This window comes from Amblyomma mixtum, chromosome 4, assembly GCF_055824585.1.
Source record: "Amblyomma mixtum isolate Tamu chromosome 4, ASM5582458v1, whole genome shotgun sequence".
NCBI classification, from domain to species: domain Eukaryota; kingdom Metazoa; phylum Arthropoda; class Arachnida; order Ixodida; family Ixodidae; genus Amblyomma; species Amblyomma mixtum.
In genome coordinates, this window is record NC_143015.1 from 9,420,251 (window position 1) to 9,447,787 (window position 27,537).

Sequence of the window (27,537 nt, forward strand, 5' to 3'; positions counted from 1 at the left end):
TTTTTTAGAATCCGCATATTCTTGTTTGCACGCGACGGAAATAAGCAACGAAAGGCGGGTTCTTGGCAAGGGTGGAGATGTACTGATAAGAAAAAAATTAAATACCGGATAATCAAAAGGGAAATGCGGAAATATATGCGCTCCCTGGCATGCGATAGTGATTACTCCCAGAAAGATGCTACTGCGATTAAATGTAACTGCTATGAAGTGATTTCATTATGCAGATTCGCTGAAATCGTTCTGCTTCTGAGAAAAAATTGCTGCCAGCCACCAGCGCGCGGTTCCATCCGCTGTTCTCGCACTGCTCGAACTTGAAATCTCTGTCTGGCGACTTATGTCTACTTCTCGCTGTCATACTTCCGGTTCTTGGTGTCTGACACGACAGGCTGATGATTGTTGGCGTTTTTTTCGTACAACGCTCGGGCGACTCAATACGTTGAGCCTTCACAACAATCCGCCTCGGCTATATCTGGTACAGGTGGGTGAAAGATTTTGAAGGTGCATTTTTACCGGTGAATGCACGGTAAACACACACACACACACACACACACACACACACACACACACACACACACACACACACACACACACACACACACACACGCACGCACGCACACACACACGCGCACGCTCGCACGCGCACACACGCACACGCACATACGCGCACACGCACACGCACACACACACACAAACACACACACACACAGTGCGGTTATTTTTGGGAAAGCAAGGTATACTGTTAACGCAGTAAAAAGAACAACTAAAAGAGTATGCATACTCTATCCTCTGACTCCGAGTGGGATTCGTACCAATGGCGGCGCAACAGAAAACTCTCTTTACAGATGCTTTAGGCTACTCGGCTGTCTTCTAGGCTTCTTTTTATGGATTTTGCATGGAATATTTGGAACCTCTCTGACCCTCCTCAGGCCTTACTTGACCGCGTCGAATTCAGCGATCTAGGCACAAGGCCTCATGCCACCATGAGTCCCTTTCTCTGCCAGCGCATGAGAATTCCAGACGGTGCACACGTCAAGAAAGGGGAACCAGTCAGGAGGTTGAACTTGTGGAGCGTATTCCTCCTGCGTTAAAGCGCACTGTTGTCTGAACAGTGACCTCGTTGAACGCGGCGGTTCTGCGTGTTCATCCATCCTGCGGGTCCATCAACACGAAGAGTTCGCATGGAATTCCGGAGTTTTTTATTGCAGACATAAATGTTTTAAAGAACTTCATGATGTCAATGGGGTTTTTAAGAGACTCCTTAAGTATGTCCCAAAAGAACACAGCATCACGAAAAAAAAATATCATTTTATATCTCTCGTTGCTCGCACAGGTAGAAATGCGCTGACCACGGCACAAACGTCCCTTTCGCGCGAAGGTTCGTCCTAACATGTAAGGTCCATGTCTGAAGCATGGAAAAGGATTTTGTGGCCGATTGAAGCCACGAGCCCACTTATAACAAACCTGATGGTCACGCGGCTTCCGTTCGTTATATCTGATGTTCGTAGCAAGTGGATTGTTCGCACGACAGCCAAAAATACTAAGGGTGCTAAAAGTTGGGTTTATTTCTATAAAACTGCGTTAAGGCCGACCCACATGGAGCGAACAGACGCTGCGAATTTCATGCGGAGCGGCGGGACGCCGACGCGCGTTCGCCGTGCTGCACCACATACGGCGAAAAAATCTCTGCCTCTCCCGTAACCGAGAGTAGAGTAAGCATGAAATGTTTACGGGCCTAATGTCATCTCGGTGGACACCCGAACCGCACCGTACAGGAAGGGAGGAACGCCACCACCCGTTCAGCGCGATGCCTTGTCATTTGAACGCAAGGTTTTTTGAGGAAAGGAAATGGCGCAGTAATTCTCTGCCATCTCGGTGGACACCCGAACCGCACCGTAAAGGAAGGGAGGAACGCCACCACCCGTTCGGCACGATGCCTTGCCCTTTGAACGCAGCGCTTCTCCCCCGGATCACGTACGACAACGAAGTGCAACATGCAATTTATGTGGTTTTTGCACGCGGTATTAGAAATTGGAAATTATAATTCCGTGCGTTATCAAACCCACAGCTCCACTGATATCTTGATAAACATTGAGAAGGCACTGGCAGCAGTTATTTTTTTGTCTCGTTTGGAGACCAACCAGCGCTTGCATGCCGGTCGCGTAGGAGGGCTTACGGAGTCTCGTTAAATCTCGCTAAGTCTCGTACGGTGCCCGGATGTTCTCGTTTTAGAGCCCGGATGACTGGATTTCAGTGCCCGGATATCTGGATTTCAGTGCCCGGATGACTGGATTTCAGTGCCCGGATGATGGCTCTCGGTCTCGGCGTGACGTCACCACACTGCCGACAACGGGGGCTAAAAGCATTTCATGCTTAAAACAGGCGACCGCCGCCAGACAGCAGCCGTCTTGATACTGTAAACAAACCGACTCTCCTCGTAAGCCTAGAAGTGGGAGAACTCTCGCTTTAAATAAAAAATAAACCAAATTTATCGCTTATACGTTTTCTTGTAGGCAAGCTGAGACGAAGCGAAAGAACGGTGCTCCATTTACGGCCAGTAAACGCACTGAAAAAGGCAGCAACGACGAGAATTCAGTCCGAAGCGAGGGGTCCGGCTTCGAAGGGCGCCGCCATGTTTGTCGCCGCGCGGCGGAAATCGGGCGGAAGCTAGATGCGGGAGCAGAGCGCCCTCATTGGTCCGCGCTGAGCTCGCATTCGCCGCTTCCGGTGAGCGGCTGACCGCCGGGCCATAGCCTCCTCTATTTTTTTCGTGCCCGCTCAATCGCGGGAAACGCCGTTGTTAGGCGCCGTTCGAGCTAGTACGCGAAGCTGCCGACGAGTGGCACGCGCAGCCCAGGATGGAGCAGACGACGCGGCAGGAGTTGCACGCAGCGTAAAAGACGGCGCGCAATTCTGCTACTGTGTATACTACTCTCCGTTTAGTAAGATTGATGTGCGGACACGATCGTTAAAGTGCTAAATTGTTTTTGTTAAGCCATGTGCACATGTACTTTAGTAAAAGCTGCTCATCAAGGAAAATATGAAATCGGCGGCCGGGCATACGCATCGAACGTTGCTCCAGTACCGAGATGAATGCCTAAGTTTACAGCCATATCGACGGTAATTGTTACTGTGCCTCTTTGTACAAAACACGTATTCTTAGCATAGGTCGTATCTGACCCAATATATAAGCAGAAACATTAAGGAAGCATTTTTGTGAGCGATGAGTGAATGGAAAAAAATTTTACTGTCGTATATAGAATAAAACATACATGAAAAAATGTTTTCACAACTTCAAAATCTTTCTAGATAGAGGCTTTGATGTCAGCGGTTTCACTACATCGTTCCTGTCCGTCACCGATAAGGCATAGTTCGCAAAAACAGGGCGGAAAAACTTTGCGCAGATGAGTTTCAGAAGCTGGCTGTGGTGGTCATTGGACGTAAGCTCACATTTCAGTGCTCCATGTTCTGCAAGAGCCTCAACTGCATTGTTGACTGCAGCTTGCAGGGGTTTTGATAAGAACCGTCTTTTGTTGAGTAACACCTCGACGTAGCTCTTGAGGGCGTACAGAACATACAAAAACTGCGTTGAAGGATAAAGGAGGCCTCCTCTGTCCTGAAGACGGATCAAACTGTCACTGGGCACAGATGAGGCTGGTCGCGTGAGAAGAGCATTGCAGCTGCTGCAATCAATTTTTTCTTGAATGACGCGAGCCAAATAACCTCCTAACATCGCAAGTGCTGCAGTGTCTGGCGCTGGCAGCAACGTTTTCTGTGTCCTGAGAAGGTCTTCAAGGAGACTTTTCGCCTCCGGTGGAAAGTCGTCCGCGCGCTGGGTGACTGCAAGTTTCTGTGCACTGTTCAGTGCTCCAAGTGCTTGCCTTTCCGTTTCTATTACGTTGCTGTGTTGGGAAGCAGACACTAACCCAGTTTTTAAGGCCTTCTCTACGCCAGCGAGTACCGCTCTAGCATCTGTCTGATCATTGCTTCCTGCAGACCGCCTTAACCAGCCAAAAAACGACTCTATGGGGTCCGAAGAAAACTTTCTGGTCAGAACAAACTTGAACCCCTCTTTAACAATGAGGTATTTGACGCATTCAACGTTTGATTTTGTCGTCATCACAAGCGCTTGATATGTTTCCTTGCTTAGGAACTGTTTCGCTTGGCACTTCTTCGGCGCCTTGTGCAGGCCGTCTGCTTCTGTCGCCGGCCGGGCTTCATTCAGCTAATTCGAAATCTGTTTTTAGCGCCGCTTTATTCCGGGTTGCTGCGCATTTCAGTGCACAAGGATTAGGCGCGTTTTTGCTAACTTGTTCCGACTCTGAGTGTACTGGTTTCGTCGATGTTGATTGTGTGTCTTAGGAATGTTCGGTTAGAGGACTGCGCGCTTTCTTGCATAGTTGCGGACGTCGTTTTTGTGTTGCCGAATGTTTGCTTTCATATACTTTTGGTAATGGCTTAGGACGAGTTGGTCGTTTGTGGAGTAGGCAAAGGCCACATTTATTCCGCGGCCGCCGAAGCCCCTGCAGCCGGCCGCAACTACGCGCACGTCCATCCATCCTTCCAGTGACTCTAATCCATCCTGGGCTGGCAGCGCCGCCCCGCGGAGAAACACGGCGGAGTCAGACGGCGCTTCAGCAGCCTTTGACCAGGCACAGAGGAGGCTATGGCCGGGCGAACGTCTCTAGCACTGCTTGGTCGGCGGCGAACGGCCGCCGGCGGCCAAGCGGCCGCCGCCGGGCGGCCGTTCGCGAGAAAACCGCTCCATGTGGGTCGGGCTTTATGCGTGCCTACTTGTGCAAAGCAGAGCCTGTCGCTGCTCTTCCCTGGCTACCTAGGGCGGTCATTTAATCCTCGTCGAGACCTTGCAGCCAACTATCAAATTTAGGGACGGGTATAACTAATCATGTATGAAATGTGCATAGCAACTGGTGGCAGGGCGGCCACATAAATGAGATTCCTGGCAGCAGGGAGAGCTCGCACTTGGTGTTGAACGTCTCCGTCAGAGCAGGCGCTTCTGCGACTTTGTGGTCCGCAGGAACGTAGTTATCCGAGGAAACATCTGGTCGGCTATGGATCAACGAAGCGCTGCCAGAAATCTCCATGCGCCTGGTCACGTATGTTTTGAGGTTCGGTCGTTCCTGGGCTGATGCAGCGAAGAAGTAGCGCAGCGCTTGTGACGCAGAATGCATCCGTTGTTCTGTCCGCTGTATGACAATGCCTGCGCATGGTAGCAGCGCAAAAGATGGAGACGACTGGGCAGGCTATGCATACCACTTGACCAGCATGGCCAGCAAGGATTTCAAAATTATCAAATCGCTGCTGTTAGTTGATCCGCGACCATGGTCAGTAGCTCCGCTTTCGACGATGCCCCCGCCTCACGCGCACCGCCATTATTCCATTAGGGATGCTTTGCCGAGCCGGCGAACGCGTAGGCAATTATTGCCCTCGAAGGCCATCGACGCGGGTTTTCTCGCGAGCATGTCCAGAAAAGACAGGCGAGCACTTAGTCGCCTATTAAGCATAGCTTAGTCGCCTATTAAGCATAGCTGCCAGAAAGGGGTTGTTTGTAGTTTTTAAAATAAATGCCTGAAACAAGTTCGTGGGCAAATGGTGCACGCCAGATTAACCACTCTTTATCACTCTATCAAGGGCGCAAAAAATACTGTTGATGCAAAGGTTCCCTTTGATAGCGCCCCAGAAAAAGTAGCAAACATTCAATGTAGTGCAAGCATATCTCCTTCCTCGCACAATGCTGCACTTGCAAGAATGTTGCAGCTCAAGGTGGCAACAAACATGTTGCCAATTTGTTTGGTTTGGTGACGTTTATTGGATTTTAACGTCCCAATTCTACTCAGGCTATGAGATACGCCGTAGTGAAGTGCTGCGGAAATTTCGACCACCTGGGGTTCTTTAACGTGCGCTGACATCGCACAGTACACAAGCCTCTAGAATTTCGCCTTCATCGAAATTCGTTCGTCGCGCACGGGATTGAACCCACGTCTTTCGGGTCAGCAGCCGAGCGCCGTAACCACTGAGCCATCGCGGCCGCGCTGTCGACAATTTGTGTCTGTGCAAAAACAGAGCGTTAACCCATCCAAGCGTGTGTTTTTTATGATACTATCTTTATCAGAAGAGAGGAGACTAGCGTCATCATAATAAGTCAGTGTCGTAATTTCTTACTGTACTATAGTGAGAAGCCACGATTAGCTGTGTTTTAGAAGATACTGAGCTATAGGGTTTCGGGATATATAACATGAGTCACAAAGGCAATGGCGAATAGGTGATTTAAATAAAATATGTTTGGTAAGTTCTGGATGTTAGGGAGAGCCTGTGCTCCCACGAGGCTCTCGTTGGACGGCAAATGGGCGGTGGAGGAATTCTCGCGCATTTTCTTACCATTTAGTAAAGGAGGGGGACTGGCAAGTCGGTTTCGGGGCGACGGAAAGGTGTCCGTCTGTATGTAGGTACCGATACATGGCAGTTTCGTTTCTCAGTAGTGCGCGGAACGTAGAGGGCGCGTAGGGCGGCAATTTTGGGGCCCCGTAAGTGCACTGCGTACGAGAAAGTCCCAACTGGCTCAAGCTTCAAGGGAGACCTATAACTCGCGCGATGGGGTTTCCCAAACTGCTCAAGCAGGAGGGTCTTGTAGATGCAAAATCCACCGGCTTTTCGCGTTACACTTCATAAGGTGGATTATAGCATATACATAGCCGATTTTCATTAATTTCGAGTTCGTTTCATTTTTTGGCTCTTGCCGTAAATTCGTATTTGCTGAGGACAATAAGTAAAGTGGGTAAATTGAGAACATCTCGCTTTAAAGAATTTTTCATGCTTAAGTAACGCAGTAAACACGACAAAAGGAAGACGGGAGACGACACCAATGCCGACTAACAGCTGGTTATTTTATTCTGGGAAAAGTATATAAAGGCGCAGGACTTAGGGAACAACCCCAAAAACAGAAGAACAAAGGTTAAAGTTTAAAAACCATACTGCGCATGCACATCACAGTTGAGTCATGACGTCTCTTTCAACGAAATTCGAAGACTATCTTCCATAGTAGACGGCACTTTTCTATCTCCTGGACCTCACACAATTGCCATGAAAGCCTTACTCCTTATCTACCAAATTGATAGATGATGAAGCAACGCACTCATCTGCTCCCTTCCTGATCATATAGGCCTCGCCGAACTTGCTACATATTCAAACAGGGTTATTAAAGACGACACTTGTCTTATCTACTGGGGGAAGCAGTCGTTGCACTCGCTGCAATGCAAAGCCAAGTTGTACGGCACCGCTACTTTTTTCACCCATCTGTGGTGTTCCAACAAATGCTAATTGCCTCCCCACTTAGAAAGACAAGTCTCCTGTTTAATCACCCTGATCGAATTTGTAGGGAGATGGTGGAGGCCTTTATGATCAGGAAGGAAGCAGATGAGCATGTTGCTTCACCATCCACCAATTTGGTAGAGAAGGAGTCAGGCTTTCTTGGAAACTGTGTGAGGTCCAGGAGATAGCGGAGTGCTGTCTACTATGGAATATAGTCTTCGTATTTCGTTGAGAAAGATGTCATGACTCGACTATGATGTGCATGCGCAGTATGGTTTTTTTAGTTTTAATCTTTGTTCTTCTCTTTTTTGGATTGTTCACTTGTCCTGCGCCTTCATACACTTCTCCGAGAATGTAATAACCAGTTGTTATTTAGCGCCTGTGTTGTCTCCAGTCTTCCTTGTGTCCTGTTTACTGCGCTGCTTAAGCATGAACTCTTACAACTAGCACAGTTTTATGTTCTCGTAAACAAATCTTTGCGTTTTTTATTTTGTATATCGATGTGCCAGAAAAAATGAAAACGCATAGCAGGGTTGACTGAAACTCATTTGCGTTCTAATTTTTTTTTGTCCTGAACCCGTTTGAACCGGTTCGGGACGGTCCGAACCGGTTCTAACCGGAACGGAATGGCCCTCTGGAGCCGAACCCGGAACTGAACCCGAAAGGCGTGAATCCGAGCCCGAACCGAACCCGAAAAAATTCCGGTTCGACACCCTGGCTATACTCATTTCTCTCCAGTTAACGCTAACCTTCTTTTCCCGCGGCCCTATAAATGTACGGACCGCAATAAACCAGCCGTTCATTCTGCCTTGATCTGGTCTGTTCTTTGTTCCGACCGACGGTCGATACACGTTGGATGACGATAGTGGGCTGACCGCAGTGTTGACTACACCGTGGTAGTGGGTGCACTAAGAGCGAGAGGTGCAAATCAAGTGCCTAAATCAAATTTCTTCGTCACTGCTTCAGCACCTCCGCATTCACACAACGCTGTGTTTTCCCGACAGCTTATTATCGTTAGAAATTTGTGACCAACACCGCCAGCCTCAATGAGCACCGTAATCCAGCGCTTGGGAGAATTTTTGACGGGAAGTAGTTATCACTGATGTCTTCGCGCAAGCGCTAATGCAACTATTTTTACAGGCTAAAAGTGGAAAAAGTTCAAGGCGATCAGTTTGATCAATAGAGAGGAGATGCGATAGCATGTTTCTTTCAGAATCTTTCATGTTTCTTTCACTCTGCAGTCAATTCCATTTATGATGCTATTCCGATTCTGAGTTCATTGTCTTTCAGTCCCAAATATATTCCAATTCTGATTCTCTTCTAGTTCCGACTACTCAACTAGGCAAAATATGCCTAATTCATAAACCGCGGTGAGCCCTCATACCATTACCAGAGCAGTGGCGCAGCGGTTAAGCGAAGTACACTTCCACTGGCACACAGAAACCGGCAGGGCTTGTGAGAAACAGGTTGCTGTTTCCGGGAGTCAGTGCTACAAGGAATAGCTCCTGCAAGCTTCATTTTTGCAAAATCGTTCTTTCGGAGGTTATCGGTTTTGCACGTAGGATTGCAGTTGTTTGAGTGATTTTCTTAGTGATTTGAATTTAATGCGGCAGCAGCAGCAGGATGCCGTAAAGGCTAAAACTGTCCATCATCTTTGTGGGGCGCCCACCTGCTATGTGATGGTAGCTGAGTCGTGCTTCTTGAGGCGTCTCCACCGAGAACCCTTACAGGCGGAGAGGGGGAAGAAGAGAGAGAGGGGTATGCGGTGAGAGGGACAATTGATAGGGAGCAGGTGCAGAGAAGCAAATGACCCTCAACATCATATAGCAAGTGGGGGCTTGACGCACGCCCCCGACGCTTAAACCGCTCGACAGTTTTCGCCGTTATGGCCCTCCTAATGTTATCGCATTAAAAAATATAAGCACAATTACGGTACTCAGAAATGCGAAATTGGGGCGGACCTCTGTGGGTGTTTTGGTTTTGCGATATACAGAGGTAAAGAATTTGAGAGATACTTGTATGTAGGTGGAGTTGCATACTAGGAAGACAACGCTGTGAGTGGCGAGGCCGACGCAGACAATCTATCGCTTGCCGCATATTTCACAGCAGTGCCCGCCTGTGTGGCGGCGCGTTGCACAACTGCGAGGAGGAAGCGCGCGGGAGCGCGTGTCTAAAGGGCCCGTGCCCACCCCAGCGCAGCGGACACTCTCTACCTCTCTTTGAGCGAGCCTCCTCTCCTTCCATTCCCTCCTCGAAATTCTTCTCTCCCGCTCCTCGTCGAGTAGGCTCGGCAAGGCAAAATCACCCCTTCCTTCTCCGGTGTAAGCCGGAGGCGTGGTGTCTGTGGAGTGCGTCACAGGGCGACGTCATGGCCCCGCCTTCAATAGAATTCTTTTCTTGGTTTTTGCATTTTCTCCGCACACTGAACGATCGAGAGGCGCGATCGGCTCGACCACCTAGACTTGTTAGCGAGCGCATCCTTTCATACATCTGTTTGTCATTCCCAGTTAACGAGCCACCTTTTCATTTTCTTTTAGGCCTCCCCACCGTTTCACGAGCGGAGGGGCGGAAGTCGGTTGTGTTCGAAACACACGGCGAAGCGCGGACCCGGCAACCGCCCGTTTGCTTTTCTCCATGCGTGTTTGTGTTTATTTATTTATTTATTTATTTGTGTTTGTGTCTTTTCTCCGCTCCAAAGCATATGTCATTCATTGGAGTCAAGGCGTACGCAAGATGCACGAAAGATAAGCGGTGTGTGTGCGGAGCGGTCAAGTGGGCGAGCGAGGGAAAGGCTCTGCTGCACTACTAATTAAAACCTTGTTTTGGGGGGCTCGCATAGAAGAAAAGAAACTGAGAAGGGAGCGCGCACGCAGAGCGTCTCGTGACGTGATCACGGCGGGGGGGGGGGGGGGGGGGAGGGGGGGCGAACCAACTCCCTCAGTTTTACTATTTTTTTACTTTTTATGGCTAGGGTTCAAGGCTGTCGCCGCACGCTCCCTCCGCAGTTTTTTTTTTTGTTCCTTCATGCGGGTTTGTAGGCATGAGCCAGAACAGAAGGCGCGGCGGAAAGCCTTGTGCAGACGACGCGACGCCAAGGCTACGCCCAACCTTCTCCCGTCAGTCAGAACGATGCACCAAATGGAGTGCCTTTAGCGAAAGTAGCCCCCCTTGACGTCAGCGGGGTGCAGAGTAGTGGGCCGGGCCCGTTTTTGAAGGAAGGAAAGAACGAACGGGCTTTGATTTGAATTTTCGCAGCTTTTCGGGGCGCGCATGGCTCTAGTATTTTGCAGAGGTTATCTTCGATGCCTCATCTATGCAGTGGGCTTGTTTTTCAAAATTGTCCGGACCCTGGGCAGTGGCCCTTTAATACTGCGCGTGGCGGCTGTAACCGCGAAAGCACTCCGGGGAAAACAAGCGGAACGACCAAGACTTCAGCTCCGGAATCAACCATAGCAAAAATGGGCACTCTGCTTATCGCTACCTGAACGACGGCACGCTACGGCACGCACCACTGTGGCGCCATCTATGAGCGAGCGGCGGTAATCTCGTTCGCTCGGTTACAGCGACAGCGGCGGCCGCAACGCGGTTCAACCCACGAAGGTGCGTTTAAAGCTCGGGATTCATGTGGCGTTTCTTGTAGAGAAAGCTGTATTACTGTACTACTATAGCTGGACGCATTTGGCCGTTAGCTTCCGAAGGACCTTGAGATAAGTCATGGCTAGTGTTGCTATGCACATATACCTAACCATGTGTGGTTCACTGGACCACCGTTGACCTTAAACTTTGACCTTCACTTCTGACTTTTATATTTGACCTTCAACTTTGATCTTGAACTTTGACATTTAATGTTGACCTTGCAAGCCGTCGGCGGAGGAAATAAGGAAGGCACGTGGTTATCGCGTTGTTTCACGTGCTGCAGTTCACAGTTGTGACGTCAGGTATGGGGTATATGTAAGTAGAGCTGTTCGCCTGGCTTAGGCGCTAAGGAGGAAGGAGATCGCGCTAAGGAGCGCACGTATAGTGAACTACATCTTCTAACATTGCATGAAGCCGCTTCTGGCCATCCAGTAGATATCGCTCGCCGTGAGCGGGTTCGTCAGCGAAAAAAGGAGACTACATTGCTTTCGCTACGTGAAACTCGGTTCGTGAGAGTCTAACTGCCGCCTGACTTTTTTCTGACGCAATTAGCGCGGCAGAAAACGTCACCGCGGCGCAACATCCGGCTGGAGATGCATAGAGCGAAGAAGCCGTGGCGCGCCGCCGCGCATGCCTTGGCGGGGAAGCAAATGTAATCAACAAGCGGCAAATACCACTGAGCGAAGAGCTCTTTGACACCAGCGACGCTGACTTTTCTGTTAGACTGTGGAAAGCGTTCATTTCGACACCACTGGAACAATTCTAGCAGCCGTGGATAGGTATCTATAAGATTTGTGTTCTCGAATGCATTCAGTTGTTTAATTTCGGATGCCCGCTCAGCCGCGGATACCAGCTGCTGCGTTTTTTTTTCGGCAATGTTTATAGCCTCGGGGCATAAAAGGGTCTGTAATGATTAGCGCCCGGAAACTTAGGCACTAAAGAACCACGAAATAGGCAGGCATCTAGGCTCTAAAAAATATTGAAATAGGCGCTATAAAGCAAAAATAGGCGCTTTGAATAATACTCTCTGTTCATATGTACAAGATTTGTAAGTCAAGCATGGAGCGTACGCAGTCCTCAACTGAAGTAATAAAGCGCATTCTCAGGTTTTCGAACTTGAAGCTCCTTCGGTTTTTGCTAAGCATAGCTTTGTACTTTAAAAGGCTTCTTTTGACATCACATGAAGTTAGTGGCGCGAACCTAAAACATGAGAGTTGATAAAGGCTTAGGCCTTCAGGTGATGTGGCAATATCGTCTCCGCGTACAAAGTCTCTGATTTGGGAAATTGTTTCTAGGCATCTATTTTTTTCTACCAATTGTTGCATCTTCGTACAAGCAGTAGCACCCTTTCCTTCCAGTCCTCGAAGTGCTGCTGGTACTTCTGCCACTACCTTCAACGATTAATCTATTGAGAGTCCAGCCTTTTCCAACATTGTCATCCTTTCCGTCAATTTTGAGAAGTTTTTCACTAATGTACGTCAGGTCTCTTTCCAAACCCGTCTCTTGCTACACTTCGAGATAAACAGTTCGTTGCATTGCGTTCAAGTTACAATTCGCGAAAAACCTTCGGCAAGACCCGCGCCTTTTGTTCGTGCATCGGCGCGTGCCTTTCACCATACATAGACAGATGTCTCAAAATTGAAAAACGGCGCCGAGGACCAAAGTGCCTTTTTTATGCATTTATAGGCAAAAAAATGCGGTGAAATAGGTAGTACTTCCTAAAAAATGACGAAAAGGCAGACAAGTGCAAAAACCCCCCGTTTAGGCATTTATAGGCATGTTTAGGCAAATGCCTAAATTTCCGGGCCCTAGTAATGATGAATGTCGAGGATGCTTAAATAAATAAAAAAAAAGCTCTAATGAGGCCGAAAAGTGAACGATGACGTGGTCCATGCGTCCAAGAGGTCTATGAATCAGGATTGCTCGGCGATAGACCCGCTGCAGCCAGGTGCTGAATTCTTGTCGGCTTCAGCGCCGGGAAAATCCACAGCAGGTGGTGAATATCAGCGTCAGTATCAGCCTCAGCCTCAGTTCTCGCAGACTGGGCACCTGGGGCGGGGATAAAAAACCTCGGAATTGCAGCCACTTTCGTGTCACGGCTGGAGTTAGGGCGTCCCCGACCCGGATCCTCCGAAGCGCAACCTCCTCTGCACGGGTAAGGCCACTGGGGAGGGTTACCGCACACGCAGGGATTAGAACACTTGTGCAGCGCCGGAGTGTTCCTTTCTTATTAAATGGAGGGTGGTGTAATCCACAGTGAGGACTCGAGGAAAAAACGATGTTGGGGTCGCAAGGCGGGTCGCTGAATCTGCACGGCTTTATGAGCTCAGGAGGTCACGTGGCACAGACTCAACACGAATTTGCTGCGCGATTCGTGCCGCTAGAGGATAGATTTTTGGCAAATAACTTGGGTTCGACTGACGCGTCGTAGTAGGCGTGTGATGAGAAGGGCGTCGGTGACAGCGACAATGCGGGGCGTAGTTAGCATGGGAACGGCGGCCACAGAGCAAAGTGCCTCTTGAACCGCAAGCATCTCCGCACAGGAGCAGGATGGAGGTTTTGGGAGGCGAAACCTGGACCTTCTGTTCAGGGCAGACTTGCAAGGGCAGACAAGGAAGGCGCTTGGGCATATTGGTTAGACATTTTCGGTGCAGCGCATACGACGAGGACGAGATGAAATGTGTGTCTGTGCGTGCACGCGAGCGTGTGTTTGTCTAATCTCGTCCTCATCGTGTGCGCTGCACTGCCAATTGCAAGAGCAGTAAACTGCAGTCGTTTCGCAGGCCTGGATGCTTGCGTCAGCATACATAACGATGGAGCGATGCGGCAGATGGGTGTATTCTGTAATTCGTTCGCGAAATGACGCCGCCGCGAGGGTAAATAATGGCCGACGTAGATCAGTAAGATTGTTGTCGCTTAGCTGCACAAAACGCCAGGGAAGGAGAACTGGTGGAGGCGGCTGTAGAATGCAGTGCGACGAAGCATACCAGTATGCCCTAAGTGCACACGTTGTGTGAGTAAGGGGAGACTTAAGCCGGCGAGCATCACGTCTATGGTACACCAGCTCTGTAGTGGTAGAAGACCTTTATTCGACCATAATTTACAGGCCGAGCATGTTGACCGCCTGGGAAACCAGAAGTCGCTGTTATTCCTCCCATTCAGCACCAAGCCAGGCCAGCCAGGTGGTGATGGATAGAGAAAGTGGGGGTTAGGAACCCGACTGCTGAGCAGCCGGGAAACAGAAGAGGCAATGGGCCACATCCGCATAGATACAGGGGCCGTTGAGACAGGAAGGGTCCGATCGATACCGATAGAGAAAGAGGCGGGACTGGGTGATGACTGCATTCATTTGGATGTGCCGAAGAAGGCGGGCCTCCGGCACCGTGAGTGACGGATGAGGGGGAGGGTAAAGGCGCTTGTCGAGGCGGAGCTCGAGGTAGACCTCTTTTATGGTGCATCGAAGGGTTAGTCTCCCACCGTCCTCCAAGGGCTTGGGCTAGGGGATCAAGGGTGCCCTGAAAAGTGTGTCGCGGGTGAGCTGATAGGCCAGCTCATTGCCGTCAACCTCTGAATGACCAGGGACACAGCGGAGGAAAACGTTAGAAGGCTGCAGTGCGGAGACCGCTCGTTCAACGCACAGTTGGAGAGAAGGGGTTAGGGTGCGTTTGTGTTTTTGGTGTATAGCGGCTTGTGAGTCTGAATATACTGCGTACTCTTGGAGAGAGGAAAGAAGGGCAAATGACTGGAGGGCAAGCACAATGCCGGACGCACTGTTCCTCGATGTCCTCGCACCAGCTCATGTAAGGTATACAGCTGCTCATATTCTTGGAGCGCCACGATCGGGGTGATGCGGGGAAGGCAAGTGATGACCCTCATTGCCTCTTGATTAACAGCTTCAACGCGATCTCATTGGCCCTCGTCCAATGCTGGAATTGGTCTTCACCAACTGTATTGCTACATGAGAGCGGGCACACCTGTTTTAGCAGCACTGCGTCTGAGACCCAAAGACCGAATCGCTTGCTTCTTAGCTCGAGAAAGCCATGCAGTCCCTGATTCTGACTCGTGTATTGACATGCCCAACATTTTTACGGTCGAACTTTCTTCAAGTTGAGCTTCGGATAGATGAAGACGAATTGGTGTTGCAGTGAGTTCACAGCGCCCCAACAGTTGGCGACTGACACTTACGTAGTTTTTCTCAATGAAAGCTGAAGACTAATTGAAGAAGCAATAGTCGACGTAATATCTATGCCTGATTGTAGGGCGGCGGCTTCAGTCTGCAGGTCATGGTGAGTGCTCCACACAGTGATGTTATCGGCGTACAATAAGTACCTAATGTCAGACACTCATCTAAGCGCCAAGCAAGTGGGGTAAAAGCAATATTAAATCATATTGGCAATAATACCGATCCCTGGGGTACGCCGCGAAGAGGCACAAATGATCCAATGACCTCACCACTGATGCGTATGACAAAGTGTCGGCCTTCAAGAAAGGGTTTGACAAAATTGCCCGCTCTAACCGGGAAATACAGCTTGTCAATGGATTCCGGGATGGCAGCATGACTAATATTATCGTACATATTTTCGGTAAGATGCACAATGTCGGCGTAAGGGATATTGGCCGGAAATTACGAAGGTCTGTCGGCGGCTTCTCCTACTTTGGGATGGGGATCACAATGACTGATTTCCAGATTTCAGGTACAAAGCCTTCCATCTATAATTTCTTAATGGTGGCGTGGACTTGAAAGGAATACAGCGGAACTCAAGTTCCTGTACACCTCGTACGGAACGAAGTCCGGACCGGGTGCAGTTTTCCGAAAGTCCTCATCTAATGCGGCAATGCAAGCAACTCGGGCATACAAAATGTGCTTGTGGTTCCCTCGGCGTCGGCTGTACGTGGTAGCTTATCGACATATACTGGAGAGCCAACCAAGTCCGGTCCTGTGACCCTTGGAAGCAACGCGTCATACTTGGGGAAAAACATCTGCGCTGCTTCTCTGGCGAAATCATCCGGAGATTAGTTAACAGCAAAGCATATGCTGTGGCCGCTGCGCCAGGAGGACGGGGCCATGTTCCTTCGCCCAAACCGTTCGCCACAGAGAAGCATGCGATGACTTTGTCGAGAACTGCTCACACCACGCAAGCCACTGCCGTCGCGAGTTATCGCGTTCATATGTGCGAGCCTTGGCAGTAAGGTAATTCAGCCTTTTGCGTGCTTGCGCAGTAGTCAAGTCTCGGGAAGCTGCTATCTCCGCTTGAAGAAATCATATTCTTAGCGGTAAGAAACAGACACAACACCAAGATACACACAGACAGGACACCCGCTTGGTGTTGTGTCTGTTTGTTACCGCTAAGAATATGATTCCTTCAAGCCGTTACCAACTAGCCCAACTTAATGTTTTAACGAAGTTGCTATCTCCGCTTGTCGGCGAGCAGCCAACAAGTTAAGCAGACCCACATCCGGCGCCGGGCGATTGACGTCTGTCCTGGTGACAGTTTGTAGCCTTATCAAGCGCACTTTGTATGCAGTCCACAAGTAAAGTAGATGACCGCAGAGAGACATCCTCGAGGGTGGTGCGAAAGGTGTCCCACTTGACCACAGGGCACCTACAGCGCTATCGGCGGGCCCGTGACGTATGGTGGTCACTACGCCAGCATTCGGGCTGCAGATGCCACGAGGGGTGCCCGGAACCTGACCACCTAGTAAGGTCCGGAGCATATGTTGGACTGCGTGCATGGCGCACAGCCCGCGTTGCTGAACCTGGATGGTTGAATAAAACCAGAGCATCCTCTATTTTTACAATACCAGCTGCATTGCCCGCCTCGCAACGGGAGCCGTCGGTACGCCGCGCTGTTGCCGCGCTGCGGCGCTACCCAGATGGTAGCACTGCTTGTGTCATGTTTGCGTATAGGTGCGCGGTGGTGATATCGCTGTCCTACGCCTACTCCTGGCGTCTGTCAGATTCTTGCTTCTTACCCCTCCATGTGTAGCTCTCGCTTCAACCGCGGCGCAGCGTTTTTATCAACGACAACCGGCTGGAGCGGCACCTCCAGCCGTTTGGAGATGTGGGCTGTGGCGTTCGCTCCTATTATCACTTGAGGATGGCAGCTGGCACACTTGAGGCGCTGTTTGAGGTGTTTGCGCCACTTATTGCTCTTCCTTGGCAGACGAGTAGACAGTAATAAGTTTTAAGGATCGTTAGTTTCGTGGCACCATTGTTAGCAAAAATTGTTTTGCGCGGGTAAATGTTGTGGTCCGGGACGATGACGAGGTGTCCTCGCAGCAGCAGTAAAAATGGCACCGTTCAATTATATGTAATAGGGGTGCTGCTCTCAGTTTTGTGTGAAGGGTAGGAGATATTTTAAGTCAGTTTACGTGGAGCTGAGGAACTTCGCTGCGCAGACAGTAAAACAGAAGGGGACGTTTACGTGCATTAATTCACTTGTATTTCCAAAAATTTACAGTAACTGTATATACAGAAATTTGCATCTATCTGCGGCTATATACATTACAACTCTTTGTATTTACAGCCATTTACATTTATAGAATTGGTGTCTATTTGAAGGTATTTACAGTCTCAATAATTTTGCATTGTAGCGCAACCACTTTTGTATGCGCGAGGAGGGGTTCAACGACAAATGAAACAAAACACATCGAATGCCGCCCGGGTGGAGACGCCAGTTCGCACGCCCTCAAGTGTTTGGTCGCCGTCTCTTGCGGCGCCGAACGACAACGCCGGTAGAAGAGACGCTGACGCGGCGCCGAAGAAACTCTGCGTTGCGGTTCGGCCTTCACGACGACTACCTCTGAACACGAGCTGAAGCGGACTTAATTTCTGTTTTATCTTCGTCCTTTTCTTCAAGCTCCAAGCTCTTCTTTTTTTTTAGTTTTTCATCGTTTTATTAGCGCCTGGTTGTAGTGAGGACCAGGCAGAACTCCCAACATGCTTTGTTGTATTTGCGAATGAAGTTCATTTTTCGCTTCTCAAAACAATCGTAGCTTCAGGCTGCCCAGGACACAGAATAGTCTTTATCTAGTTGCCGTAAGGATGAAAGCTTATCCTGACAAAAGTACTACTACGACTTGAAAGCTATTGCTATCTGGTAGCTTCGGAAAATGCCGTTTTGATAAGATTTACCATGCCTTCTTTATTTTATTCTCCAGTTTTCCTACAGGACATGATTGAATCCAAAGCCAAAATGGCGTAACTTATTGCTAAATACGTCTACCATCTCATTTCATATTTTCGCCAAGCAGTTTCAGTGCCTATCCCGAAATGTTTCAGCGTTGTAGCTTAGATAAAAGACCGACATGATTTGACCAAGCCACCACAGCCTTTCGACGCAATGCCAACGCCGCTGCGCCGCACTCTCTGTGACTCCTTTTAAAACCGGCGCTCCAGGATGACCAGCGCCACGGTGAGCACCGACACGAACAGCGCGCTCAATGACGCCTCCCCTTTTTCTCTTCTTCGTGCGCCATTGGCTCCCTGTCTGTCACCTGCTTTATTATGGCTTCATAATGTACGAGGCGGCTTTACAATAAAACAGTTGGTAGTCAGCTCCCGTCCTGTGTTCTGTGGCGCCTTTTTGCGCTGCCCTCTAATGTTTAAGCGTTTCCTTTCCTTTATTTAACGAAAATACCAGCAAAGAGAATATGCGCGCTCCCTTTTCGTTCATCTGATGCAGGCCATAAACAGCTTAGGGCCTTCTTCAGCACTTTCTTAAAGAAAATGTTATATGCAATGCGAATCGACCCACCCCCATATATTACATAACACCCCAAATTTTGGATGTGGTCCCCTGAGAAAATGGATTCAGGTGGATTAGTGGGTGGTCGGGATTATTGGGTCGGTTTGGGTGGATTAGTGAGTATTAGTGTATGCATTAAGCTGGGGTAGCGTGTAGGGTTAGTATTATCCTGTAGCAATCGTCATCATCGCGGCACCGCACCTCTCGCGCTAGCGAACACGAGCTTTGCAAACTTACCACCGACGACAGCAGGCATGGAACACTGGAGACCTCCCGACGACAGCGAGCAGGTCGGGCGCTTCGCTCCTCACCTTGGTAGGCCTCGCCGTGCCGGTGCCTGTCGTCCAGTGAAATATATGTGATCGCCGCAGCACCCACATTTCACGTGACCACAGATAGCCCCCGAGCACCTACAACCGGCACAGTGCCTCCCAGCTTCCTGCCGTTCGCCGATCCCACCTTCCGCCGTGACACTGGATCCGAATGATAGCACTCCCCTGTCCATGGTAGTTGTTCCGCTGCTCCCCGAAACACATTCAGCCATCTGTCTTTACCAGGCGAAACCGACCTACTACATTGCCGACGTTGCATGAAAGGGAGCGCGGGCTCTCCTCAACTGTGAAGCCTTACTGCCCAACGTTTTCCACCGCCTTGCTCTTCCACCAGCTGTGGCACTCAACTTCCAAGCCATGAAAGGTTGCCTTCGTTACCTGATGCCGAGCCTTCGGAGCCACCTCGTTCACAACAGCACCAGTGCTCGTCCCCTCAAGGCCTTCTCCGTCCTGACTCAAGCCTGACACTTCCTCACTACAAATCCCACGCATCCACGACTACAGCTAAGCGTACGCGGGCGTTGACTACCTGCCTTCCTTCCCGAGTACTGCATCCCTTGGCTCGCGCAAATCAAGTCTCGTTTCTTCATGCGTGATGTGTCCTCCCAGGGCCAACGCGGCACTCTATTAAAGGCGCCCTGCCCCATGAGTGCAGCACCACGGTACAGGAACAGGCGATCGCTCGCACGACCAGCTACACGAGAGGTGGTCCTACGTTACTGTGATATACCGCTCTTCAAAGCCCCTATCGACGTGCTTGCGATTTTGTCTCCACAACACACGAAGCTGAGGTTTCTTCGACTGCGCCAAGTGGCGAAACGCAAACCAGTGCACCAGCCACCTGCGCTTATTCCTTGGGGTTCGACCTCTGGTAAGCTTTTACTCTCGGACGCCAGTCTACCAGCCTGCGCTCCCCCCCCCCCCCCCCCCCCCCTTGTACCTCACGCTATATTTCGAGGATAGCGATCATGTATCTAAGTATACGGCTCCTGTTCAGCATTCCTTCAAGCGCAGCGCGTCTTCAGCAGCAAGTGTTGCGGTCAGGTCGACTACACCCCTGCAATATGTTTCTTGCCCCGGCGCTGGCCCTTTGCACCCTGCTCCCCCCTTGCTTTCTATGTCAGTCCTTTCCATCGGGACTTGCATCAGGGAAGTATTGCGACGACCCGCTCGTATCCAAGAAGACTTATCATATAACTCATTGCCCAGAAACTTAGACTGCCAGCAGTTACTCTTCCAGTGCCACCTCTGAGCGTCACACTTTCCTTTCGAGCAGGGCACATTTTGCCTCTGCATTCTCTCTCGCCAGGCTTCTCAGTTTCCAGTCCTATTGCCCCTCGGTAATTGCTCGACCATCGCACTTCAGCCTTGGCCATCCGCCCGATACCTGACTGTGGCGTCTCCGGTTGCATGCAGATCTCCGGCCCTGACTTCTTCCCGGACATTTTTTCTCCCCCGAAAACACCAGATCCACCTCGTTCCTTGCATAGGCTATAACCATATTATGCATCCAGTCCCGTCACGTTCTTGTGCTTGTGCTAGGAGGCGATCATCACTCTTTTTCTTTATTTTATTTCTTTCCAACATAGGTTCTCTGTACAGGGCGCGGGGTAAGAGGGGCGGGGGGGGGGGGGGGGGGGGGGTCATTTATCGACCATGATTATGACAGCACCGCGTCATAATCACTTAAAACTTGAACTTAAAATCGAGTCTATTCCAGTTCTTCAAAGTGACTTACTGTCTTTAGCTACCCGTGTGCAGGAACTGGAACTTAAAAAACAGTCAGTGCCTACCACAGTATCTGCCACGAGTTGTACACACGATGTATCCAACATTCAAGTAAAACTTGACGACCTGGAAAATCGTTCCCGCCGGTCTAACATTCTTTTTTATGGGCCGCCGCGGTGGCTCAGCGGTTATGGTGCTCGGCTGCTGACCCGAAAGACGCGGGTTCGATCCCGGCCGCGGCGGCTAGAATTTCTTTGGAGGAGAAATTCTAGAGGCCCGTGTACTGTGCGATGTCAGTGCACGTTAAAGAACCCCAGGTGGTCGAAATTTCCGGAGCCCTCCACTACGGCGTCTCTCATAGCCTTAGTCGCTTTGGGACGTTAAACCCCATAAAACCAAAACCAAACCATTCTTTTTTATGGTGTTCAGGACACTGATGAGTCTGAAACTTGGGAAGACTCTGAGCGTCTTGTGAACGAATTCTGTTCTAGCAAACTTGGTATCACGTTGTCTTCCTTAGCCCGTGCTCACCGCATAGGCCGTTTTTCTCAGGAAAAAAAGAGACCCATTATTGCAAAGCTGTTCAACGAAAAAGAAGTCGAAACGCTTATGAGTAAGGGCTATAAACTCAAAAATACCGATTTCAGCATTTCGCGAGATTACTCGAAAACGGTTCGTGAGAAACGCAGCCAACTGTGGAAGTATGCCAAATCAGTAAAAAAAGAAGGTGACATGGTCCGTTTGTCTTTTGATAAACTGCTTATCAATGGTGTCTCGTATTTCTGGGATGATCAAACCAGTAGCGCAGTGCGCGTGTCCCTTGCCTGACGCATCCCTTCCAGTTCTCGTAAAGTGGCTGGCAAACCACCCGGGCGGCCAAACGCGCAGCGTTGCTCCAATTACGATGTCAGTTTTCTGTACACTAACATAAGGAGTGTTCTTTCTAAAAACGTAGCTCTTTCTTATTTAATTGATTCATGTTGCTCCTCGGTCATCGCGCTTACCGAGACTTGGTTAAATGACATGGTTCCTGATGATGTCGTTTTCGCCTGTGACTCCAAATTCAACATATTTCGTTGTGACCGCACGGGCCGTAGAGGTGGCGGTGTCCTTCTGGCTGTCAGTAAAGTGCTCACTGCTGTGCCTATCGAGGTCACGTCGTACATAGAATCGGTATGGGTTCGGTTGAGTTGTGGTCCCACGGTAGCCATCATTGGCGTCATTTACCGCCCTCCGGACATGAATTCTTCATTCGCAAGTCAGTTTTCTAATTTACTAAGCGATCTTACTTGTCGTTTTCCGAATTCAAGCTTACTTTTACTTGGTGACTTTAACTTTCCGGCTATTAACTGGTCGTCTTTAACAGCTCCTGCCAATGATCCCGAAGCTCAGGCTTTCCTCCAGTCTTGTCTGGATTTCTCTTTGCAACAACTTATTTCTGAACCTACGCGTCGTTCCGCCACTACAGCCAATATTCTCGATCTTATCTTGACAAGTGATCCTTACCTTTGCTCCAACATTGCGCTCTTAGAAGGCCTTTCCGACCATTCCATAATCACGGGTAACCTGAATTTTGTGCCCCATAGAAAGGTAACTCGTACTAAACAAATAAGGTGCTACAACCGAGCAAACTTCGGCGAAATAAACGCTCAGTTGTCAGTCTTTGCTGATCATTTTCTTCACGATTTTTCGTCACGCTCCGTGGAAACGAACTGGAACCTGTTCAGCGTGAAACTTGCTACTCTCATTGACAGATTCATACCCGTCATCAGTATCCCCTGCACTAACACAGCACCTTGGTTTAATAGGCATCTACGTCGCCTTAATAACAAGAAAAAGCGCCTTTACAGACAAGCCGACAAGAACAGACACTCCGAATCTTGGCAACGGTACAAATTATGTGATAAGGAATATCAGTCTGAGTTGATATCTGCACGTAGGCACTTCTTCACACACGATCTACCGGCAATGCTAACAAACAATCCACGGAAGTTCTGGCAGATAATAAACCCCGCTAATCATCCTGACATTACTCTTACTAACGCGGAAGGCAGCAGTGTTCCAGTGGCCGAATGCGCCGAACTTTTCAATAACGCATTCACATCCGTTTTTACCCGTGAAGATCTCCCTCTACCTCCTGATTCTGTCAGCACTTCTAATACATCAATGTCCGAAATATTTATCAGTGAGACCGGTATCTTATCCTTACTAGGGAAGCTTAAAACAACATCAGCATCAGATCACCTTGGCTTTAATAACAAAATACTCAAAAATTCATCTGATGGTATTCATCGCATCTTGTCCGCTATTTTTTCACAATCTCTATCATCAGGCGTGATTCCGCTGGACTGGCGCCTAGCTAAAGTTGTGCCAATTTTCAAGTCTGGCGATCGTTCCTCACCACTAAATTACCGACCCATTTCATTAACTAGCACTGTTTGCAAACTTCTTGAACACGTAATTCACTCGCAGGTAATTAACTATCTTGAAGAACATAACATTATCTTTAAATATCAACATGGGTTCCGTAAAGGCTACTCTTGCGAAACGCAACTTGCCGGATTCATTCAAGACATGCATTCATCGATTGATGCTGGCATTCAAGTAGACTCCATATTTCTTGATTTTTCTAAAGCTTTCGACAGAGTACCTCACAACCGGTTATTAATGAAACTAGCACTGCTTAATATTAACCCTCTTGTCATTGCATGGGTTAAAGATTTTCTGTTTTCCAGGTCTCAATTTACAACTGTCAATAACCACAATTCGTCTTTCAGCCAAGTACACTCTGGCGTCCCACAAGGAAGTGTGCTTGGCCCCTTACTTTTCCTAATATTTATCAACGATTTACCGGATTCCATTTCTTCCCATATCAGACTTTTTGCTGATGATTGCGTAATTTATCGCAAAATTTATTCTAACACCGATTGCCAATCCCTTCAATCTGACCTGGATTCAGTAACAGCATGGTGCTCAACCTGGCTTATGCAACTTAATCATTCAAAAACTAAATTGATGTCTTTTACTAACCGAATGTCTCGAATTCAAACAGCATACTCCTTAAATAATAGCTCACTCGAGCTAGTCACCACGTATAAGTACTTAGGACTTCACCTTCATTCAGACTTAGCATGGAACCACCATATTAACCTTATGCTTGCATCTGCTAATCGGTCATTAGGTCTCTTAAAACATAACCTAAAGCATGCTCCTCCTCACCTCCGTGCTCATGCCTATACCACTCTAATTCGACCTAAAATTGAATATGCCTCGGCTATTTGGGACCCTTACCAATCTTACCTAATAAATAACATTGAATCATTGCAGAACCGCGCCGTTCGTTTTATTTACTCCGATTAATCACGTAACACCAGCGTCACAGCCTTAAAGAAACGCGCAGGTCTCCAGGATTTATGTCTCCGCCGTAAAATTGCACGACTGTCACTTTTTCATAAACTTTATCATCATCCATCACTTCATAATGACTTTTTTTCTTTGCCTACTTCGATTTTTGACCGCCGCGATCATCCCTTTAAAGTTAGACGTTTCACGTGCAGGACATTTATCTATGCGCATTCATTCTTACCACGCACAATATCTGACTGGAACACTCTGCCTTCACATATCGCAACCACCACTGATCCTGATAAATATTTTAAGCTTATATCTTCAATAACTACTGCTTAACTCTTCGCATACATTGTTATTTTATTTGTTCATGGCTTCCTTTTTTGCAGGGTTTGTTACTAAAAAGATTCATTGTATTAGTGTTCTGTTTATATAATTTTAATAATGCAGTAATCTTCGTTCTTTGCCGCGCTGCCATTCTTTTGATTCTTTTGCTTACTTATATGTCATGCAAAGCGTCTTATTTGTGCTTTTGATTGATTCTTTTGCTTACTTATTTCATCCAGTGTGTCTTATTTGTGCTTTTGTTGTTTGTTTTATATTTGTGGTTTTTTTTTATTCTGTTCAATTGCCTGTGCCCCCCCCCCCCCCCCCCCCCGCTATGTAATACCCTCTCGAGGGCCTTTAGGGGTATTCTGTATAAATAAATAAATAAATAAATACCCCGCAGGCGAGCACGAGTGTTAAACACCGGAGAGCTCTCGAGAACAGCGAACAGCTCGGACTCATCACTTCTCAGTTGTCAAGGCCTCGCCATCGTCCTGCGAAATAAATGTGGCCAATTACGCGCACACAATCCCATATGGTAATCGAATAGAAGGTACTCGAAAATTCCAGCCCTCAGATGTTCAAATTTGGGGGTACTGATAACATCATGTTTTCTTGAGCATTCATGTATTTTTTCTATGGGGGTTGCTTTTGCAAAACGATAACATCAATGAAAATGCATTTGCACATTTGGAGCTTGTGCAAATTGTTAGCCTACTCGCGTGCAAGGAACGTCCAGTTCAATACTGGACTTGGTGTTTGTTAGTAACCATTTTAACATAGACGACTGTAAAGTGGAAGTCTCAAAAGGTATTTCTGATCATGAAATGGTACTATCTACACTAAACTTGCCGAAATCGGACCGTCTGCGTGGCCCGACAAAATATGTGCGCGCATTCAATAGAGCGGATGATGCGGCTGTCATGACTTATCTCATTCATGAATTCAATGACTTTTATGATCTGTATGTCCATAGTAGTACTACTGTTGACGCTTTGTGGGCACAATTTAAAGAGCATGTGATGCACTGCATCACAACTTTTATCCCTTTGATAAAGAAGGCCACTAGCAAGCACAACCCGTGGATTACTCGAGATATAATTCACATGAAACGAAAAATTAGTAGGTTAAGGCAAAGAAATAGGCAAAGAGCAAGCTTAGAGCTAAAGGTAAACATAAGTAAGCTAACAAAGGAACTAAAGAATAAGGTACTTGAGGCTAAAAAACGATTTTGTGGCACTACACTTAACAACTTCATCAAAAATTCTCCGGAAAAGTTCTGGAGGTATATAAATAGAAAAAATGTGACTGCTACTTCACCTACACACGGAAAACAGCAAGCTGACTCATTTAACAGTTACTTCCAATCCACTTTCACTGCCGACAATAATGTCTTAGGAACATTCGCGTGTCACAGCAATGAGTCAACACAACTTTCAGGCGCTCCAGTCATAAGTGTACATGGGATTCTTTCTTTGTTATTGAACCTTAATGAAAAAAAGAGTTGCGGTCCTGATAAAATTCCGAACTGCTTTCTTAGGCGTTATGCTGAACCTATTAGCCAATGCCTCTATCTAATATTTTCCAAGTCACTCGAGGACAGCTGTCTGCCAGCTGAATGGAAGATAGCAAAAGTAGTTCCCATTCACAAATCAGGAGACGTAACGTCCCCGTCTAATTATCGGCCTGTATCCCTCACATGTACCTGTTGCAAAATACTTGAGTATATTTTATTAAAATTCCTTAAAGAACACACCGAGACCAAGAACATCATTCATCATAACCAGCATGGCTTCAGAGCAGGCTTGTCCACTGTTACCCAGCTCACAGAAATTTTTCATGACCTCGCGCAGGGAATCAACGACCAAAGCCAAACCGACATAATATTCCTTGATTACTCGAAAGCTTTTGATCGTGTAACGCATACCAAACTGAACTTCAAATTAAATAAGATACTTGGCGACGGTCCCGTTACGAGGTGGATAGCCAGCTACTTATCGGAACGCCGACAATACGTGCAATACAATGACCATGCATCTGACATTGTTCCGGTTATTTCTAGTGTGCCGCAGGGCTCTGTGCTTGCACCATTTTTATTTATTCTATACATAAATGACATAACATATCACGTGGATGTAAAGGTGCGTCTCTTTGCTGATGATTGCGTGCTATATCAAAAAATAAACAGTCAAGCAGACCAAGAAAAGTTAAACACAGCTCTAAGTAACGTCGTACAGTGGTGTAATACATGGCAAATGGTGATCAACATGGAAAAGACGGTAGTGATGTCAGTCACAAATAAGAAAACAAAACTTAGCTTCCCTTATGGCGCAGGCAACGAAGTTCTTAAAACAGTAACTGAAAAGAAATACCTTGGTGTGATTATTTCTGACGATCTCAGCTCCAAAACCCAAGTACAAAACATTACCAAAAAAGCCATGAGTAGTTTATACTTCCTTAAACGCGCCTTGCGTTTTGCAACATCAGATACGAAGTTACTCGCGTATAAGGTCCTTATCCGCCCAATCTTAGAATATGCAAACGTCGTCTGGTTTCCGCATATGCAAAAAGATGTACACATGCTCGAATCAGTCCAACGAAAAGCGGTTCGCTTTATCTACCACAGATACCGGCGCACTGACTCTCCCACGGAGCTGCTTTCCCGCGCAGGCCTCGACACATTATCAAGTCGCGTAACACTTCATAGACTCGTTTTATGCGAAGCATATTACTAGAGGTACACTACAGCCCTTCGCCGTGGTTACGCGCCGTGCACACCACGTGGTACAGTGACGTCACACCACGTGACATACCACGTGACACATGACGTCACGACAGAGGAAGACGGAGGTACACTACAGCCCTTCGCCGTGGTTATGCGCCGTGCACACCACGTGGTAAAGTGACGTCACACCACGTGACATACCACGTGACACATGACGTCACGACAGAGGAAGACTGAGGTACACTACAGCCCTTCGCCGTGGTTATGCGCCGTGCACACCACGTGACATACCACGTGACACATAACGTCACGACAGAGGAAGATGGAGGTACACTACAGCCCTTCGCCGTGGTTACAGGCCGTGCAC

General features: G+C 48.3%; 1 protein-coding gene across 1 annotated transcript in view; it reads right to left on the bottom strand.

The window, feature by feature from the left end:
• Window positions 1–3,283: 3,283 nt before the first annotated feature.
• Window positions 3,284–27,537, bottom strand: part of LOC149345653 (uncharacterized) — a 31,522-nt gene continuing 7,268 nt past the window's right edge. The window contains exon 3 of the mRNA XM_089541171.1: window positions 3,284–4,197. Within this exon, the coding sequence (XP_089397297.1) occupies window positions 3,284–4,197 (914 nt within the window). The remainder of the gene's footprint in view (window positions 4,198–27,537) is intronic.